Source organism: Corella eumyota, chromosome 5, assembly GCF_963082875.1.
Source record: "Corella eumyota chromosome 5, kaCorEumy4.1, whole genome shotgun sequence".
NCBI classification, from domain to species: Eukaryota; Metazoa; Chordata; class Ascidiacea; order Phlebobranchia; family Corellidae; genus Corella; species Corella eumyota.
In genome coordinates, this window is record NC_137494.1 from 4,340,627 (window position 1) to 4,356,771 (window position 16,145).

Below are 16,145 nucleotides of genomic sequence, written 5' to 3' on the forward strand. Positions count from 1 at the left end.
AGTAACCAATTAAAGCAAATATCAATTAAAATTTTAGTATTTATAAAAGAAAATCAAACATGTCTATTTTAAATCTTTGCAATTTACCATGCTGTGTTAAGTTTTTTTTTTAATAGTTGAACAAATTAACATCTATAGTCTTTGAATTATTTTTTATGTTACCATCCTTTGTAAATATCTGTTTATATTTTAATAAAAAAATTACTTTGGATTTATTAAAAATGTCTTGTAAAAATAAAACATGTATTAATTATTAGTATATATAAAAGCTATGCTAAAAAATCTTTTATGAAATCTGTAAAATTTTAATAAGTTTAGTTACAATACAGTCCCACCTTATTATCAACTTTGCACAATTACTTAATATTTATTTACAATGTAATTTGATCATACTAGTAAAATTTGTTGGCAATTGGTTTTAATTGGGCATAATCCAACCATTATAACGTCTTTAACATAATGCTTATTTTTAAAGATTTGTTACACTAAATCAATAAATTATTATTTTTGGGCATAACCAGGGTGACATATATGTACAAAAATGTTAAAATTATTAGTAAAAAAAGATAAAAAAAACATTTTTAAATATTTTAATTAAATCAAATGTACACTTAAATAAAGAAAATGTTTTGTTCTTTAAAAGAGGTTTTTTACTTGTAAATTTTTTATTTTAACATGTTTCAGTAACTTTAAATTTAATTTATTAAAAATAACTGTAACCAACACCTAATATGTAGGTATATCAAAGATATAGAATAGGTCATTTAGTTTGTGTGTTTATCTATATTGTATCTTTTATTTAATATATTTATCTTTATTACTAAATATTTCCGGGTAGGTTTCGATGAAATCATATAATAGTTTATTAAATACAATTGCATACTTAGATCACAGATACTATTTCAAAGGAAACTTGGTACGGTGTTTGATCGTTTTTTATAAAACAATTTTTTTTTGTTTATGGCAAGTTTAAAAAAATAGTTATGAGGTAAATTTAAAAGGTATTTATATTTCGAAATTTAGAAACAAGTTAGGCCTATCTTGTTTAAACAAATTAAAATGATAAAAATAAAATATTCAATAATATTTACAAATTATCAGTATTAAAGAACCATAAATAGATACCTATATTCTTTTTAAATATGTACATTATTAAATTATAAAGGCTAATATTGTCAGTAAGAAATGAAAAGAAAGGCAGCAAATATTTTTTTTATTGCCATTTGACAATATAGTGCCAGTAAATTGAAACATTTAAAAAATTTACCAAAACTTTTAGAATTTTATAAAACTAACACACAATTACTTAAATTAGGTTTGGTGGCCAAATTATTTTTAACTGTTTTTTTTTAACTGGTTTGACCATGTCTTAATATAGAAACCTGTTAAATTAAATACCTTGTTTATGTTTAAACAGTAGAACTAGTTTATCTTTTTGTTGTTTTATATCTTGAATTGGTATTAACATTTAAAGACCATGCTGTAGGTGTCACTGATATGTAAATTACCTAAATATTTTTAAAAAGTAGTTATTTTTTTTAAGTTAGTTGCAAAATTTTGTGTTCGTTAGTGGGCGCTAGATATCTACGTAATTTAAATAAGGAAGTCAAAATATAAGAAAATGACTACGCCTAAAAATGCGACAACAGTCCAACTCGGTACGTCATTCATTGATTTTCCATAGTTTAAACAGAACCACGCGTAGTTCACGTCATACAAGGAAATACGCTTATTTTTATTCACATAAAAGGGAAGAAAATGATTCACCCTCTGTGAAAATGTGACGTCAATTTTGAGTAATTTTATTTTTTATTTAAGTTTTTTAATTTGATTTAAAATAATAGGCTTAGGTTATTCGGAAATTCGACACAAACTATAGTGCTTTAGTTTTCTGTTTATTACTATGCAAAATTATGGCATTGGCCACATACAAAACTATGTTGATTCGTGTTGCTGTAGCGATTTTAACTGTTGAACCACCAAATGCGTCAGTAAATTTTATAACATCGACTATAAAATTTATTGAACCTCGTGCTAATGCAAACTTTTTGAACTCTAATTATTATTAAGCCTTTATATGGAAACAGTCTTAATACAACAATAATACTAATGGAAGTAATTTAAAGTTGTTGAACTACTTTTTTTGCAAAATAAAGTACAACTCCAGCACAACAAAGACATACTGTGTTATACTTGCATGCTATTTATATTTTAAAAGTAACTAACACAAGTTTTTTTAAAGGTTTATTTCATGAATCAAAATAAACAAAGAATTAGTTAGATTTTTTATCTGCATAGAATAATACATTTTACAAAATTAAAAAATAACACAAAATTAATATAAGGTTTTTAAAAATTGCACATTTTTAATCACTAAGCTTCTTATAATAGGAGAATATGATTTTCAGTTTTATATCCATTCAAAATGGCTATTTTAGGATTTCGTAATAAGAGTGTGGTAATCCATTTATTAATTATATTTCCTTTATATTATATACAGTGGAAAATTACCATACAAATAATACAGAAAATGTTAAATGAAGAAATAAATCTGTGGTAGGAAAAATGAAGTAAAAATGAAACAGTGGAAAAATTATATAATACAATTACAGGCTACAATGACATGTCCAATTAAACATAACTTCTTAAGAATATGCAGTGCATAATAAGTAAGTACAATATGGTAAACAACAACTTTAAATTAAAACAACTAAAATTTTAGGATATAAAAAGGCATAAGTTTATCATGGAACATAAATTAAAGTTGAAACTATGATTTTTTGATTGGCAAAATGTTTATCTTAAAGTCATGAATAGCATGAAATTAGCACTACATAAAAAAAACTTTTGCTAAGTGCCATAAATTAACAAAATGTAAATTTTTTGTCACTATAAAAATATTTTAACTACTTGTATACTAAATGGATGCAACAACATTTTAATTCTATTTATAGATTTTTAAAAACCAGTTCTTTTTATATAAAATAAATTTTAAGATAAATGCATATTTTAAGTTATTTGCATGAAAGTCGTAAATGCATGTTTTTCTATAAAAAAATATTTGCTTGAATAAATCATTACAAAAAAATTATTATAAATGACACTGTTTTATAAAAGCACAAATATTATCAGCGATAAAACATTTTCTTACAGTAAATATATATATAAAAAAAGTCTTTTTTAAGCATTGCTTATTGAATTAACAAGTGGAATTAGAAGGCAAAACAGTATATTCTTTATTCATGTTGTCACTGGGGTAGTTTCCATACCTACTCTAAAAAAAAAACTTAAGTTAACATATGTTATTTTATACTAAAAATAGTTAAAAAATTTTGTATGGCAAATTACTAAAACATGTCAAAAACATCATGATTTAGGTATGGAAAAAGCAAAAGGTTTGTAGAATTTAGTGGCATTTTGAAAAAAGTTAAGTCAAGGATGTAAAACATGCTTTCAAATTGCAAATAAACTAATAAAATTTTATAAGCGAAACTAATTCTAACATGCAAATTGCTTATTGTATGAAAAATGTGTAACAAAAAAAGTTAAAATTTTTTTTTTTAATAAAGGTGAAATGAAAGGTTTAACATAAAAGAAAGTAAACATAATTTTTTAGTAATGTGACAAGGCAACCTACTACTTTCTATATCTTGTTTGCTTTAGTAGTCCTGTGTAACAATGTTAAATATTTATATTTTGTGCAAAAAACATTTTTTTCATTTTATTTCGATATACATAAAGCCAAGACCAGTTTTTTAATTATAAAAAAGGGTATGTTTTATCACTTAACTACATTTATTACACACAAAAACATTTTAAAAACTATTAAATTAAACTAATAAACTTACATGAGAATCATTGCCATGTAGGTTGTCACCATTTCCTTAAAATAGATAAGGTTATTACTTTGTAATTTACTTCCTTGTTTGAGTTGACATAAGATTGTATACCAGGAAACTGTTGGCTTATTTTTATACGTTATTGTTTGCATTAAAGCATGGATTTGGTGCATAAAATAACAATTGGCATTGTGTGGTGTGTGGGACGTATGCCTTGTGTTTAAACTAACAATATTATTTTAAATTGATTTTTAAATGACTAACCTTCCTTTTATCTTTGATGCGTTGTTGTAAATTAAAATCTTAATCAAATATTATTTTTTATATTATCTTTTTAGTTAAGCAAAATGATATTTACCTGGTGGCTTTGGTTTTTTGTTGGGTTTCTTAACCTCAGCATAGGCTTCATCAGGTGCTGATTTAACACAATGAATGATTAATTATTGACAAATGATCACACAAAGATCAGATAAAGAATTTTATGATGTTGAAACTTTAATCACTTACGTATAATTGCAAGTATTTTACATTATTATTTGACATAATTTACATGATAATATTAAACATAATAAATCAAATTATGTCAAAGATTTGAATACCATTGGATTTTGTTAAATTATTTACATAAAAATTAAAATATAAATATTTATTAATTGAAAAAAAATTTCGAACACAATTTTTCTACAGAAAACAATATTTTTACAGAAATTTAAATACCGGGTGCTGTATTTTTCTTTCCTTTCTTCTTTTTGCTAAAGTTGACCTCAGCATAAGCCTCACTTACTCCTGCAGAAGTCGAGGGAGCATAAAGAGGATTTACCTTCTCCTCTTTCTCATTTTTGCCTAGAATATAAATAAAAATTTTGCAAAAAAATTTTAAAAATTAATATTTTTTTACGTACACATAAATACTACTACTACTAATCCATTGTAATTTTACCAACACAATGTTTTTATGCATTATCTTATTATGACCAACCTTTTTTCTTTTTAGGCTTCTTGACTTCAGCATAAGCATCCTCAATAAAGTCAGGATCACCGGGTTGGTAAAGTGGGTTTACCTTTTCTTCCTTTTCCCCTTTACCTTTAGGCAAATATTTAAAAAATAAGCTTGGAAAATATGCATATAATAACAAAAAAAGGCTTTAAAAGATTTTTTTTTAATTAACCCTTTTTTTTCTTGTTTTTAGGTTTATCAACAACTGCATAAGCATCTTCTATTCCATTTCCACCAGAAGGTCCATACAATGGATTATTTCGCTCTTCCTTTTCACTGTTGTCTATAGAAAAAATTAATATTTAAAAAAAACTTTTATTGGAATATGAAATGTATAATTACCTTTCTTTTTCTTTTTTCCTTTTGGTTTGTCCACAACAGCATAAGCTTCCTCTGCCCCAGTACGTGAGGTATCATATAAGGGGTTGTCCCTTTCCACCTTTTCGTCTTTAATTACAAATATTTAATTTTTAATTCAATGATTTTCTTGAAACTTAAATAAAAAAATTCTTTATGCAACAAAAACATTAGAAAACAAAAGTTTCAAAAAATTTATTTAATTTAATGTTAAAATATTTGATTTTATCTTTTATTACCTTTCTTTTTCTTCTTATTTTTAGGTTTATTGACAGCTGCATAGGTACCTGCACCATTTCCACCCGAAGAGGTATACAAGGGGTTATCTCTTTCTTCTACATTTAAAAAGCATTTTATCAATTATGTTTTTTAGCCTTTCAAATTTTAAAATGCATTTGTTAAATTAACATTCCAGAAAAAAACTTAACTCAAGATATTACCTCTTTCTTGAGCATTGGAGTTTGTGTCATATAATGGGTTATCTCTGGTTTCTCTTTCTATAAAATTAAATATAGTAATTATAGGCTATATAAAGCTAATTAAATCAATTCTTAAACAAACAGTTAAGGAAAACATAATTTTATAACATATTTATTTAGACATACCAGTTTGCATATTTTGAATGGGAATGGATGTGTTTTTATTTTCTGTTATAAAAAAATAATTAAGTTTGTTATTTAAAATTAATTAGAAAAACTTTAGTAAAAATATAGCAAAATTTTTCTTAGTTTATTCAAAAATAAAAATTATACTGTTTTAATTTAAACATTCGAAAAAACTAACCACTGTTCTTTTTGTTATTTTTTCTTCTTCGACACCAAAGAAACACCAAAACTGCAACTAAGATTGCAACAACAACAACTACCACAATTATTATTGTTGTGTCCAAACCACCTGAACCACCAGGACCATTGGGGTCAATTGGAGTTGAATCAATAACATTAACATTAAATTCAACAGAAAGTGGTTGAGTACGAAATGTAGAGGATTGAATAGTTAATGTATAACTACCATTGTCAGCTTGTGATACCTACATAAAAATGCTTAGTTAATTTTTCTTAAATTTTTAAATAAACTTTTTTTTTTATAATGTTAGTAAACACTCAATAAATGCATTTAGCTTAAATTGCATGTACATTTACAATATCAATATATTTTAATATTTTTAGCAAATAAGTTATTACATAATTTACCTTATTCCTTGTGAATGTAAAAGTCTGTGAGTCACTTATATTGGTAAGTGTGTTCATATTATCATTTGCAACATTACTTCCTGGTTTTAAAATTTAAATAATAATATCACACATTATAAGCTGCAATTTTAATTTCTACAAAATATTTTACAACCGACTTATACAATTTAAAATGAGCTCTTAAAACTTTTCTTTATATTTAAAAATAACAAACCATTTAAAGTAAGATTTGAAATAGTAGAAAGCGGATTGGAAAAAAATTGAAGTGTGCAAGTTCCAGTTTGATTGACAACCCAAGGTAATGAACATTCAACTTCTGTGAGGGGATTGGTTAGTCTGGGTGAATCTATTTGAAAAAAATTAACGTTAATGAATCTACACATAAATTTCATTTTCAGAATAATTGCAAAGCTGATTTGTTTTCTGTCTAGGTTAATAACCTTAACTGAAGCACAAAATTATTGAAAATCATATTTTATTAGTAAGAAATCATCAGAATACAAATAAATTTGATTTTTTATCATAAAAATTAAAACTGAATTAATTTATGTATATACATTAATAAAACAATAACCTCCATATAAAATTAAAAAGGTAATACTGAATAAAAACATTTTCAGTGTTTAAATTTATAACAATTCAATTTGCAAGCAAATCTTACATCTACTAACACATTTTATTCTTAATTAATTATGTTCAATCTGTAAATTTTACAATTTTATCCATATTGGAATTTAAAAACATACAAAAGTTAATTTTAAAAGTGAGAACATATCTTAATAATAGTATACCCTCTAAAAGTTGTAAAAATAATTAAACATGAAAAGCTCTAAAACATGCGATGAACACTACAGTTTAACTTACATAAAACATCAATATAAATTCTAGCTTCTGAGTTTCCAAAAGCATCATTTGTTGAACAAATATAATCTCCAGTGTCATAAGGTTGTAAGGATGACAACTCAATCACAGAACTTGTGTCATCAATTGTTCTGTTATTACTTGGTAAACTCCATTTAAATTGAGTTTGTAGCTCATTTGAGTTTTCAAAATCGCAAGTTAAAGTTGTTGAGTTGTTTAAGTAAAAGGTTGTATTGTTGTTGTTTGTCTTTATTGCAGCATTTCCTAATAATAAAATATTTTCTATTATAAGTTTAAGTAACATTGATTAAAGTGCTAATAATAAACAATAGTTCTAAAATAAACAAACAATTTTTTCTTACTTTTTTCCGGGATCACTGTCATGTTGATTTTATTACTTTGAGTTGAATCAACAGAATTTGAAGCATTACAAAACACTGTCCCAGAATCATTTAAAGATTGGTTAAACTCAGAGGAAATACTTAATTCTTTTAAGTTGTAGCAGTTATTATTATTTTGACACAAAACCCATGAATATTGTGGGGTAGGATTTCCATCACTTGAACAACTCATTATTAAATATTGATCTGATCTGATTAAATATCCACTTGCTGAGTTTATCACAAATTCTGATGTTTGAATAATATTTGTTGGTGGTCGAGGAGAATCTGACAATTTTTATAAAATGAATTTACAATCAAAATCTCTTTTTTGTGACCATATTAAAACAACAAAAAGAAATACTATAAAATACACTGCAGTTTTTCATTTCTAAAACAAAAAAGAGCCCATATTACATGACATTCTGATGCTAACATAAAGGTCTATTTGACTACAAACTAATTTTTCTTTCTGATTAAAATATTTATCTTTTGATTAACAATTTAAAGTTACACAAAACACCAAAATAAATTCAAGATTCTGAGTTTCCAAAAGCATCACTTGTTGAACAAATATAAACTACAGAACCGAATGTTAAGTTTTTTGCAGTTGTGTAGGTACAAAGTTTTAATATTGGTAAATGTTTACAGTATAGCATTTCCTAACCTTAACTTAAAATTTGTTTATTTGATACACATTAATAAAAAATGTTTTATTTAAATTATCAAAACAGCACTAAATTTTGTAAAAGACATAAAATGTTTTTTTTTTACTAATGGATTTTTTATTTAATAATAGGTCTACTTTTTATTTTGCTTCACAATTAAAATTTTTTTAAATTAAATTGATACAACTGAACTATATTAAAAAGTAACAAAAACACAGTCACTAGCACTCTCTCAATACTCAATTTTAGCTATTTCAACACAATAGCCTACCCATTCGTAATCGGAACCAATTAAATATTGACCTGCTGAGTTTATTACAAACTCTGATGTTTGTTTAATTTTTGTTGGTAATTTTGTGGAAACTAAATTTAACTTATATTTAAAATCGTATTGGTAATTAAATTTCAAATTTCATTTATATTGTCTCTTTTCGTTGTCCATATCTTAAAAGTTATAATTGTTTCAAAACCTAACAAGTTAAAAACCAATAACTAACAAGAACATAATGCTTGCAATGTTAAAACAAACTTTTAACAATTAGGTATCTAAAAAAATTACCATTTTAAAAATCCTTTTTTTTTAAATTAAACTCAAACACTAAAAAAAAATTAAAATTGTTAATAATTCTCTACTTACATAATAATATTTTTGGTAATATAGACTGACCAAACATTTAATAAATTATAGACTGACCAAACATTTAATAAATTACAACTTACATTGTACATTTAGTGTGGCATTATTTGATCTTCCATACTGGGTAAATTCTGGTAGTTGAGTAAATGGAGAGTTTGCTTGACAAAATACTTGCTTGCCGTTGTCAGATGCTGTTAAACTTGCTGTTGTGAAAGTTAAACCCTGAAAAGTATTTATAAATTAATAATAAAACTATTATGTCATAGTATCACTAGAATAGAGAATTCAAAAGTATAATTCTGTTTATATAATATTTTTTTATATACTTTATAATGCATGCATTTCCACACTGTTTAAAAACCTTGTGCTGAAAGTCATATTTTGTGTTGTTTAGGACCATTAGCAATTGCAATTTAAAATTTACAAAACATTTAAGGTCTAATGTAATTATGGTTAATTACTTTAAAAATATCACTTGTTGCACCAAAATTACAATTATTTTATAAAAACGTGTCATTTTTTAAAACTGTACATCATGTTACAAATCTTATTTAGTTCAAATGCTTTGTGACAGTTGCTTGAGAACACCCTTACATTCAGGATAATAACATGTCAAACTTAGGTCACAAGGACATAAAAGCCTTAGAAATGGAACAAAAAAGGGTTACAATTTGAGCTACTTACAAAATTTACTATATAATATATACACTTAAATCTAATCAAAACATTAAACTCATAAATTTAATAAAAAATGTTATTTTTTACAATTAGACATAAAGTTATTCGAATTCAATCTTTTATCATCAAATGCATTAAAATACTACTTAATGGCAATATATTATTTTACAATTTTAATTCATATTAAATTATACGAATTTAATATGAATATCAAGGACTGTTAAAATCATTTAAATTACAATTTGTGAGTAAATTAGTAAAAAATAAGTTAACATGGCAATTATCAAACCTTTTTAGTCCATTAAAATTTTTATTGGATAAAATGGGGATTATTATTGCGCAGATTTGCTTATTACTTGAAAACATGACTTGCATGCCCTTAAAAAAATTGTAACAACAAATATTTAAAATCATAATTGCAATAAAATTTATTTAAATACTCAGTCATAAAATACATTTTGATAATTTGAATTTGCTACATACCAATTAAAATGTTGTAAGCATATGTAAGAACACATTTTCTGCATTTAATTTATTAAAATATTATCCAAGTAACTATCAATTGTAACTTTTTTAACATATATCAGTCAAATAAAAGTATGTATTCAAAAAATTTAAATGTTATAAAATAAATTCGCTGTTTTTTTTTATACAACACAAAAAAAATTTTAGACAATCGAACCAAACATTTTCTTAACTTCTGATAAAACATAACTAGGTTTACAAAAACAGTTATTTTTAACACTTTAGTTTAACCATATTTCAATAAATTTTATATAACAAAACGATAAAAAAACTTAATGTTAACTTATAACAAAATTAAAAATAAAAGTAAAACATAACTGCGATGCAATAAACAACAAAGGTTATTCTAGGTATTATACCCTTTTTTAAAAAAAAAAACATCTTCTTTGGAATAATACGATTAGATATCTTTTAGGGATGGGCCAATCGAATCCGAGTCCGAGTACTCGGCCCGAGTATTAAGCATATTTTAATACTCGTGCTCGTCGAGCATTTTTTAGAACTCGGACGCCGAGTAATAATTTGTCATTTAAGATCGTATACGATTTACTAAACATAAAAAACACGAGGTTTGCCTTTTTCTAATAATTTATAATCTACTCTTAATTATATTACGTTATTTAAGCAACAATTGCGCAACTAATACACTTTTTACTACACTTTTTTTACTAAATTTTACGCATAATAAGTTTGAGACTTTTCGTTTTTCGTTAACATTTTCGTTTGGACTTAAAATGATATTGCTATCAGCGGTAAGTAGTTTTGCCAACGTTAAACCTTTTATAATCCATAAATACGTGTTTTTTGGCAAATTTTGCAGTTTTAAAATTATGCGGGAAAGATTCTCGTGAACAGTTATATACGTTTAAATGACGTCATAACCGAGTACTAGGACTCGGCCGAGTATCGCGACAAAATACTCGGGCTCGTCGAATCCGAGTAATTTGGATTTCAGCCCATCCCTAATATCTTTACAACCCTATGACAATCAGTTTTAAGCAAAACCAACACTGTTTTAAAAAAAACGTTTTTTACTTTGATAACATTTAAATAACCTGCCTGCTTCCTACAGGGTTTGTAAGCCATTACCAACTGTGCCAGACAGGTAAACCGCCAAATTTAACAACATAACTGTGCTCTGTTAAAATTTTTTATTAACTCTATACTTAATAAAAAATCTCCTATACAACATTGCTTTTTTCTATTTTGCAAATTTTCTATTTTGCGAAAAATCCTGTTTTTAATGACTGTGAGCATGTAAACCTACATTGATGACCTAACAAGGCACTCCACTTAGGAGGGTGAAAAATGTCACATTTTTTTTTTTTTCTATTAATGGTATTCTTGTTAGCTTGAGAAAATGCCAATATATTAAAAAAATAACCCAGCATCGCAATTCATACTTAAATGGTTGTTTATTTTTTAAGTGAATAAATAATATACAAGTAAATATTATTACAAAGTCATTTTAAAAATGAATTTTTGTTTAAAAATGTAAGCCTGTCAAAAGGGTATCATCAGACAATATAAATATATATTTTTTTTGAATTAAACTATAGTATTATTTCAATTAAAACCAAGTTTAAGCTAAATGTTTATCAGAATTCATACTAATACCTGTACATACAATAATGTATTACAATAATGTATTACAATTAGGAATCGTACAATAATGTATTACAATTAGGAATTGCTTAAAAAAATGCAACACCAAGTGTTTGTTATTTTAAATATTTACCACATCTTGTTGATTAGAAGTATTTCCAATATAAAAAGTGGATGAAGTTGCATTAGGAATAACTTGATTATAATCACACGTTAAATCCAATCTACTCATTTCAATCACTGTTTCAACTCCATTTAATGTTACAGTTGGTGCTAAAAATTACAAAATTCATTAGAAAACTACACATTTTCTTTACATGCTGTGTATACCATCTAATTGTTAAAATTACCTGTCCAGCATTGTAAATTATTTTGTCCACTCCAAATTGCATTTGTCAAACAAGTAGTTGTATTAGATGTAAGTTGACTTTGATTTGAATAAAATAACTCTTCATTGTTCGAACAATTAAATGTTCCAACTGAGTTGTAAATTTTAGATGTTGAAAGAACTTCAACATTGTATGGAAGTGTGGAATTGCAATCTATGTATGATATAAAACAGTAAGGCAAAAATATCAAAACATCTTTTTAAATTATGATAGTTTATAACATCTGCTGTGATACATTCGTAATACAAAAATTTACCTATAACATTGAGATTCTGTATTGGTAATTGTGTAGCTCCACCTCGAATTGTTATATTTTTGTCTGAAGATTCAAGATTACTTAAAACAAGTTTTATCGAAGTAGAAGTAGGGGAAATGGGGTCATTTCTACAATGAAGTAAATTTATAATGTTATCATAACTTACATTTTTAGGTATTTTTAAACTTTAGCTTTTTCGAATTTTTTTACAGCAGTTTCATACTACATAGAAACTTATTGATATTTTAGTTTTAGAACTACATTCTGATATTTTTTTTAAGTAGGAACTAATAAAGTTAGAAATAAAACTGTTTAACTTACTCTAATACAACACGATCACTAAATGTTGAATTAGAATTAAAAATTAAAAATTCCCCCCCATCTAATGCAACAGTACCAACACTATTCTAAAATTTTAAAGTTAAAACAAAAATTTATTAAAAACTGAATCTTTAACAATTGTAATAAATTAATTTTTTAATATTCATGTTAAACAATTGTTTTAAAACTATCGCCTATATACAAGGTTATATTTTGTTATTGAAAGATTTAAAAACTATATAAAAGAAATTGAATTATTAAATCAATTTTAAAATGTACTTAATATTTTACTAATGTTGCAACCATTTTGTAATTTAATAATACATTAGTGTAGTTTAGTAAAAGCTATGAGGCTTGCCTATGGGATTAATGTAGCTAAACCAACTAAATTTTTTCCCCTTTTATGAATTAAAAGTTTTTTTTATAAAAAAAAATTTTTTACAAAATATTTTTCACATAAAATGTATTTTTGCTCCAGTTAAAAAGAATATTAAATAAAGTGCAAATATAAATTTTTTTTACTTTCAAACACCCACTTACTCCATTAATAAACCATTGAACAGAGGTTCCATCCAAAGGGTAAATTGCTGTGGCTGTTGCAGTAACACTGGAGTTTGTTGCTTGGTTAGGAAAAGTTGATAATTGTATCTCATTATCTTTGATGGTTTGTGCATCTGTAAACAATATAATGCAAAAAATCAAGATAAAATTCTAAATGCAAAAACTTATGTTAAACAAATTTTATATAAAATTTTAAAATGAATAAAATATAACTAAAAAAGTGTTCTTTTTTTCACAAAACTTAGGTGGTACATTAGATTTAAAAATATCATGTACAGAATAGGAATGCCAGACACTTCGGCCAAAATTTTTTTTAAAACAGTGGGGATTTTGCATTTTAATTACCGCGAGAAATTTTATTTTCGTGTAGTTATATACAGTTTTTTAGACATTATCTGAAAAAAAATCAGCAGTAAATTAATATGCAAGAACATGTTATCTTTCTTTTGGCGTGTCAATGTTTTAATTTTACAAACTAAAACCTATAAAAACTAATTTTGAAAGCGCACGCTTTTAGGTGACACAAGACGATGCCATATGATATATCGTATTTTGCGAAATGGGATCCGTTTTTCTAAACGATATTTGAAGAAAATAGATCAATAATTAATCATTTTTTACCATGAGGAGTGTGCATAAATATGTTATTAGTTATTGCCCATGTTAATGTATATAAATTTATATACTAAAACACAAAGAATAAAACGTTTAAAGGGTTGCCAGAAGATTTGTCCTGCAAAAAAACATCGGGAAGTTGGCGATGAAATTCCCGTGTATAAAGTCAGCGTAAGACCATGTTTTACAGTTATTCAAAATGAAATTTTACATAAAGTACACGCCAAAAGAAAGATAACATGTTCTTGCACATTATTATTAAAAAAAAATATTAATTTACTGCTTATTTTGTTTTCAAATACTGTCTAAAAAACTGAATAAAACTACGCGAAAATAAAATTTCTTGCGGTAATTAAAATGCAAAATCCCCGTTGTTTTGAAAAAAAAATTTTTGGCCGAAGTGTCCGGGGGCCAAAGTGTCTGGTTACCACAGACTAGAATATAGGTAACATTGCTATAAAAACTATTTAGTAATTCTTAAGACTACAAGTCTGCCAGTGGCCCAGTCTGGAAAGTAGGGCACTGTGCACGCACGAGATTTTTTTCATTAAAAAAAAATGCACGCCTTGAATTAGCGTTTTGCGCCTGGTTTCTTAAAAAAATGTGCACGCGCAGTACTGACGCCTAAAACACGCTAACATAAATCACGCGTGCACGCCTAGACCGGAAATTTTAGTACGCGTGCACGAGCGGTCTCGCATTTTTTACGCTTGCACGCACGAAATCTCGTCAAAAACTGCCCTACTTTCCAGACTGAGTGGCAATGTCTGGGCCATGACACTGGTAGCTACCCAATCTTCTATGTGAAAAAATTACAATTCTTACAAATAAATTGCTTACCTATCAGGCCTAATGCAAAAAAAAGTAATCTGACAAAATTTAATTGCATATTACCTAATACCTTAATAAATAAAACTTTACCACCAGTCAGCCAGCACTTAAATATAAAGTTTGGAGGAAAATTCCCCATTAAACAAACAAAAATGTTGCCAAATTTTTTCAGAAACTAAAAAATTTTAAAATCCGATTTTTCAGTTTGTTTATTAAACTATTTAAAAAATAAAACAGCCCTGTAAAGTTTATTAGGTTAGATTTAATATAAGTTTATTAGGTTATATTTAATATAGGCTCAGCAGGAGTTCATACTCTATGGTGGCCTATTAGTGCCACCACAATTTTACCTATAATTTTAGATAAAGCTACAAAAGTAAACGCATTTGCAAACGTAAACGCAAAGTCAAACGCATTTGCAAACGTAAACGCAAAGTCAAACGCATTTGCAAACGTAAACGCAAAGTCAAACGCATTTGCAAACGTAATCGCAAAGTCAAACGCATTTGCAAACGTAAACGCAAAATCAAACGCATTTGCAAACGTAATCGCAAAGTCAAACGCATTTGCAAACGTAAACGCAAAGTCAAACGCATTTGCAAACGTAAACGCAAAGTCAAACGCATTTGCAAACGTAAACGCAAAGTCAAACGCATTTGCAAACGTAAACGCAAAGTCAAACGCATTTGCAAACGTAAACGCAAAGTCAAACGCATTTGCAAACGTAAACGCAAAGTCAAACGCAATTGCAAACGTAATCGCAAAGTCAAACGCATTTGCAAACGTAAACGCAAAGTCAAACGCATTTGCAAACGTAAACGCAAAGTCAAACGCATTTGCAAACGCAAAGTCAAACGCATTTGCAAACGTAAACGCAAAGTCAAACGCATTTGCAAACGTAAACGCAAAGTCAAACGCATTTGCAAACGTAAACGCAAAGTCAAACGCATTTACAAACGTAAACGCAAAGTCAAACGCATTTGCAAACGTAAACGCAAAGTCGAACGCATTTGCAAACGCAAAGTCAAACGCAATTGCAAACGTAAACGCAAAGTCAAACGCGATTGCAAACGTAAACGCAAAGTCAAACGCATTCGCAAACGTAAACGCAAAGTAAAACGCATTTGCAAACGCAAATTTTGTTTTTCCGACCTGGCCGAAGAGTGCCAGTGCCAAGTGTTTCCATTCCAAAAAACGCATTTCTTTACATTTAATAATGCAATTTTCCATTTAAAGGGTATTAATTTTATGCAAGAATAGAAACTTTCTTTATTTTAGACATATGTGTTTGGTGATAATAAAAGATACTATTATTTATTAAAATTATACACATTAATTTGGTAACACTAAAAAGCATTTCCGCTTCACTGATTTGTGTTTTGGATTTGGCTGTCGTTTAGTACTTGCTTATCATTATAAATCTTACCAAGAG

General features: G+C 26.6%; 1 protein-coding gene and 1 long non-coding RNA gene across 9 annotated transcripts; one reads left to right on the top strand and one right to left on the bottom strand.

Moving 5' to 3' along the window:
- The first annotated feature begins 1,592 nt into the window (after positions 1-1,592).
- On the top strand, positions 1,593-6,721 carry LOC145753879 (uncharacterized). Of its 2 annotated transcripts, XR_014283876.1 has the most exons (5): positions 1,593-2,669; positions 4,178-4,358; positions 4,545-4,890; positions 5,030-5,246; positions 5,457-6,721. It is a non-coding gene; the product is annotated as an uncharacterized LOC145753879 (long non-coding RNA). The 2 variants fall into 2 exon arrangements; XR_014283875.1 differs by having other exon boundaries at positions 5,030-6,721.
- Positions 2,242-14,802, bottom strand: LOC145753830 (uncharacterized). 7 transcript variants are annotated; one of them, XM_082570287.1, is made up of 23 exons: positions 14,723-14,802; positions 13,247-13,380; positions 12,707-12,792; positions 12,386-12,513; positions 12,091-12,282; positions 11,874-12,013; positions 9,016-9,154; positions 7,610-7,915; positions 7,251-7,511; positions 6,601-6,732; positions 6,387-6,466; positions 5,977-6,223; positions 5,799-5,840; positions 5,634-5,690; positions 5,433-5,528; positions 5,179-5,283; positions 5,009-5,119; positions 4,819-4,923; positions 4,557-4,682; positions 4,198-4,254; positions 3,849-3,883; positions 3,638-3,668; positions 2,242-3,269 (listed from the first exon to the last, which is right to left on the bottom strand). In XM_082570287.1, exons 1-22 carry the CDS (start codon positions 14,769-14,771, stop codon positions 3,660-3,662), a joined length of 2,637 nt encoding a protein of 878 aa, XP_082426413.1. In that variant the 5' UTR covers positions 14,772-14,802; the 3' UTR covers positions 2,242-3,269; positions 3,638-3,659. The 7 variants fall into 7 exon arrangements, with proteins under 7 accessions (XP_082426413.1, XP_082426412.1, XP_082426411.1 ...); XM_082570286.1 differs by having other exon boundaries at positions 2,242-3,274; XM_082570285.1 differs by lacking the exon at positions 3,638-3,668.
- Positions 14,803-16,145: the final 1,343 nt, after the last annotated feature.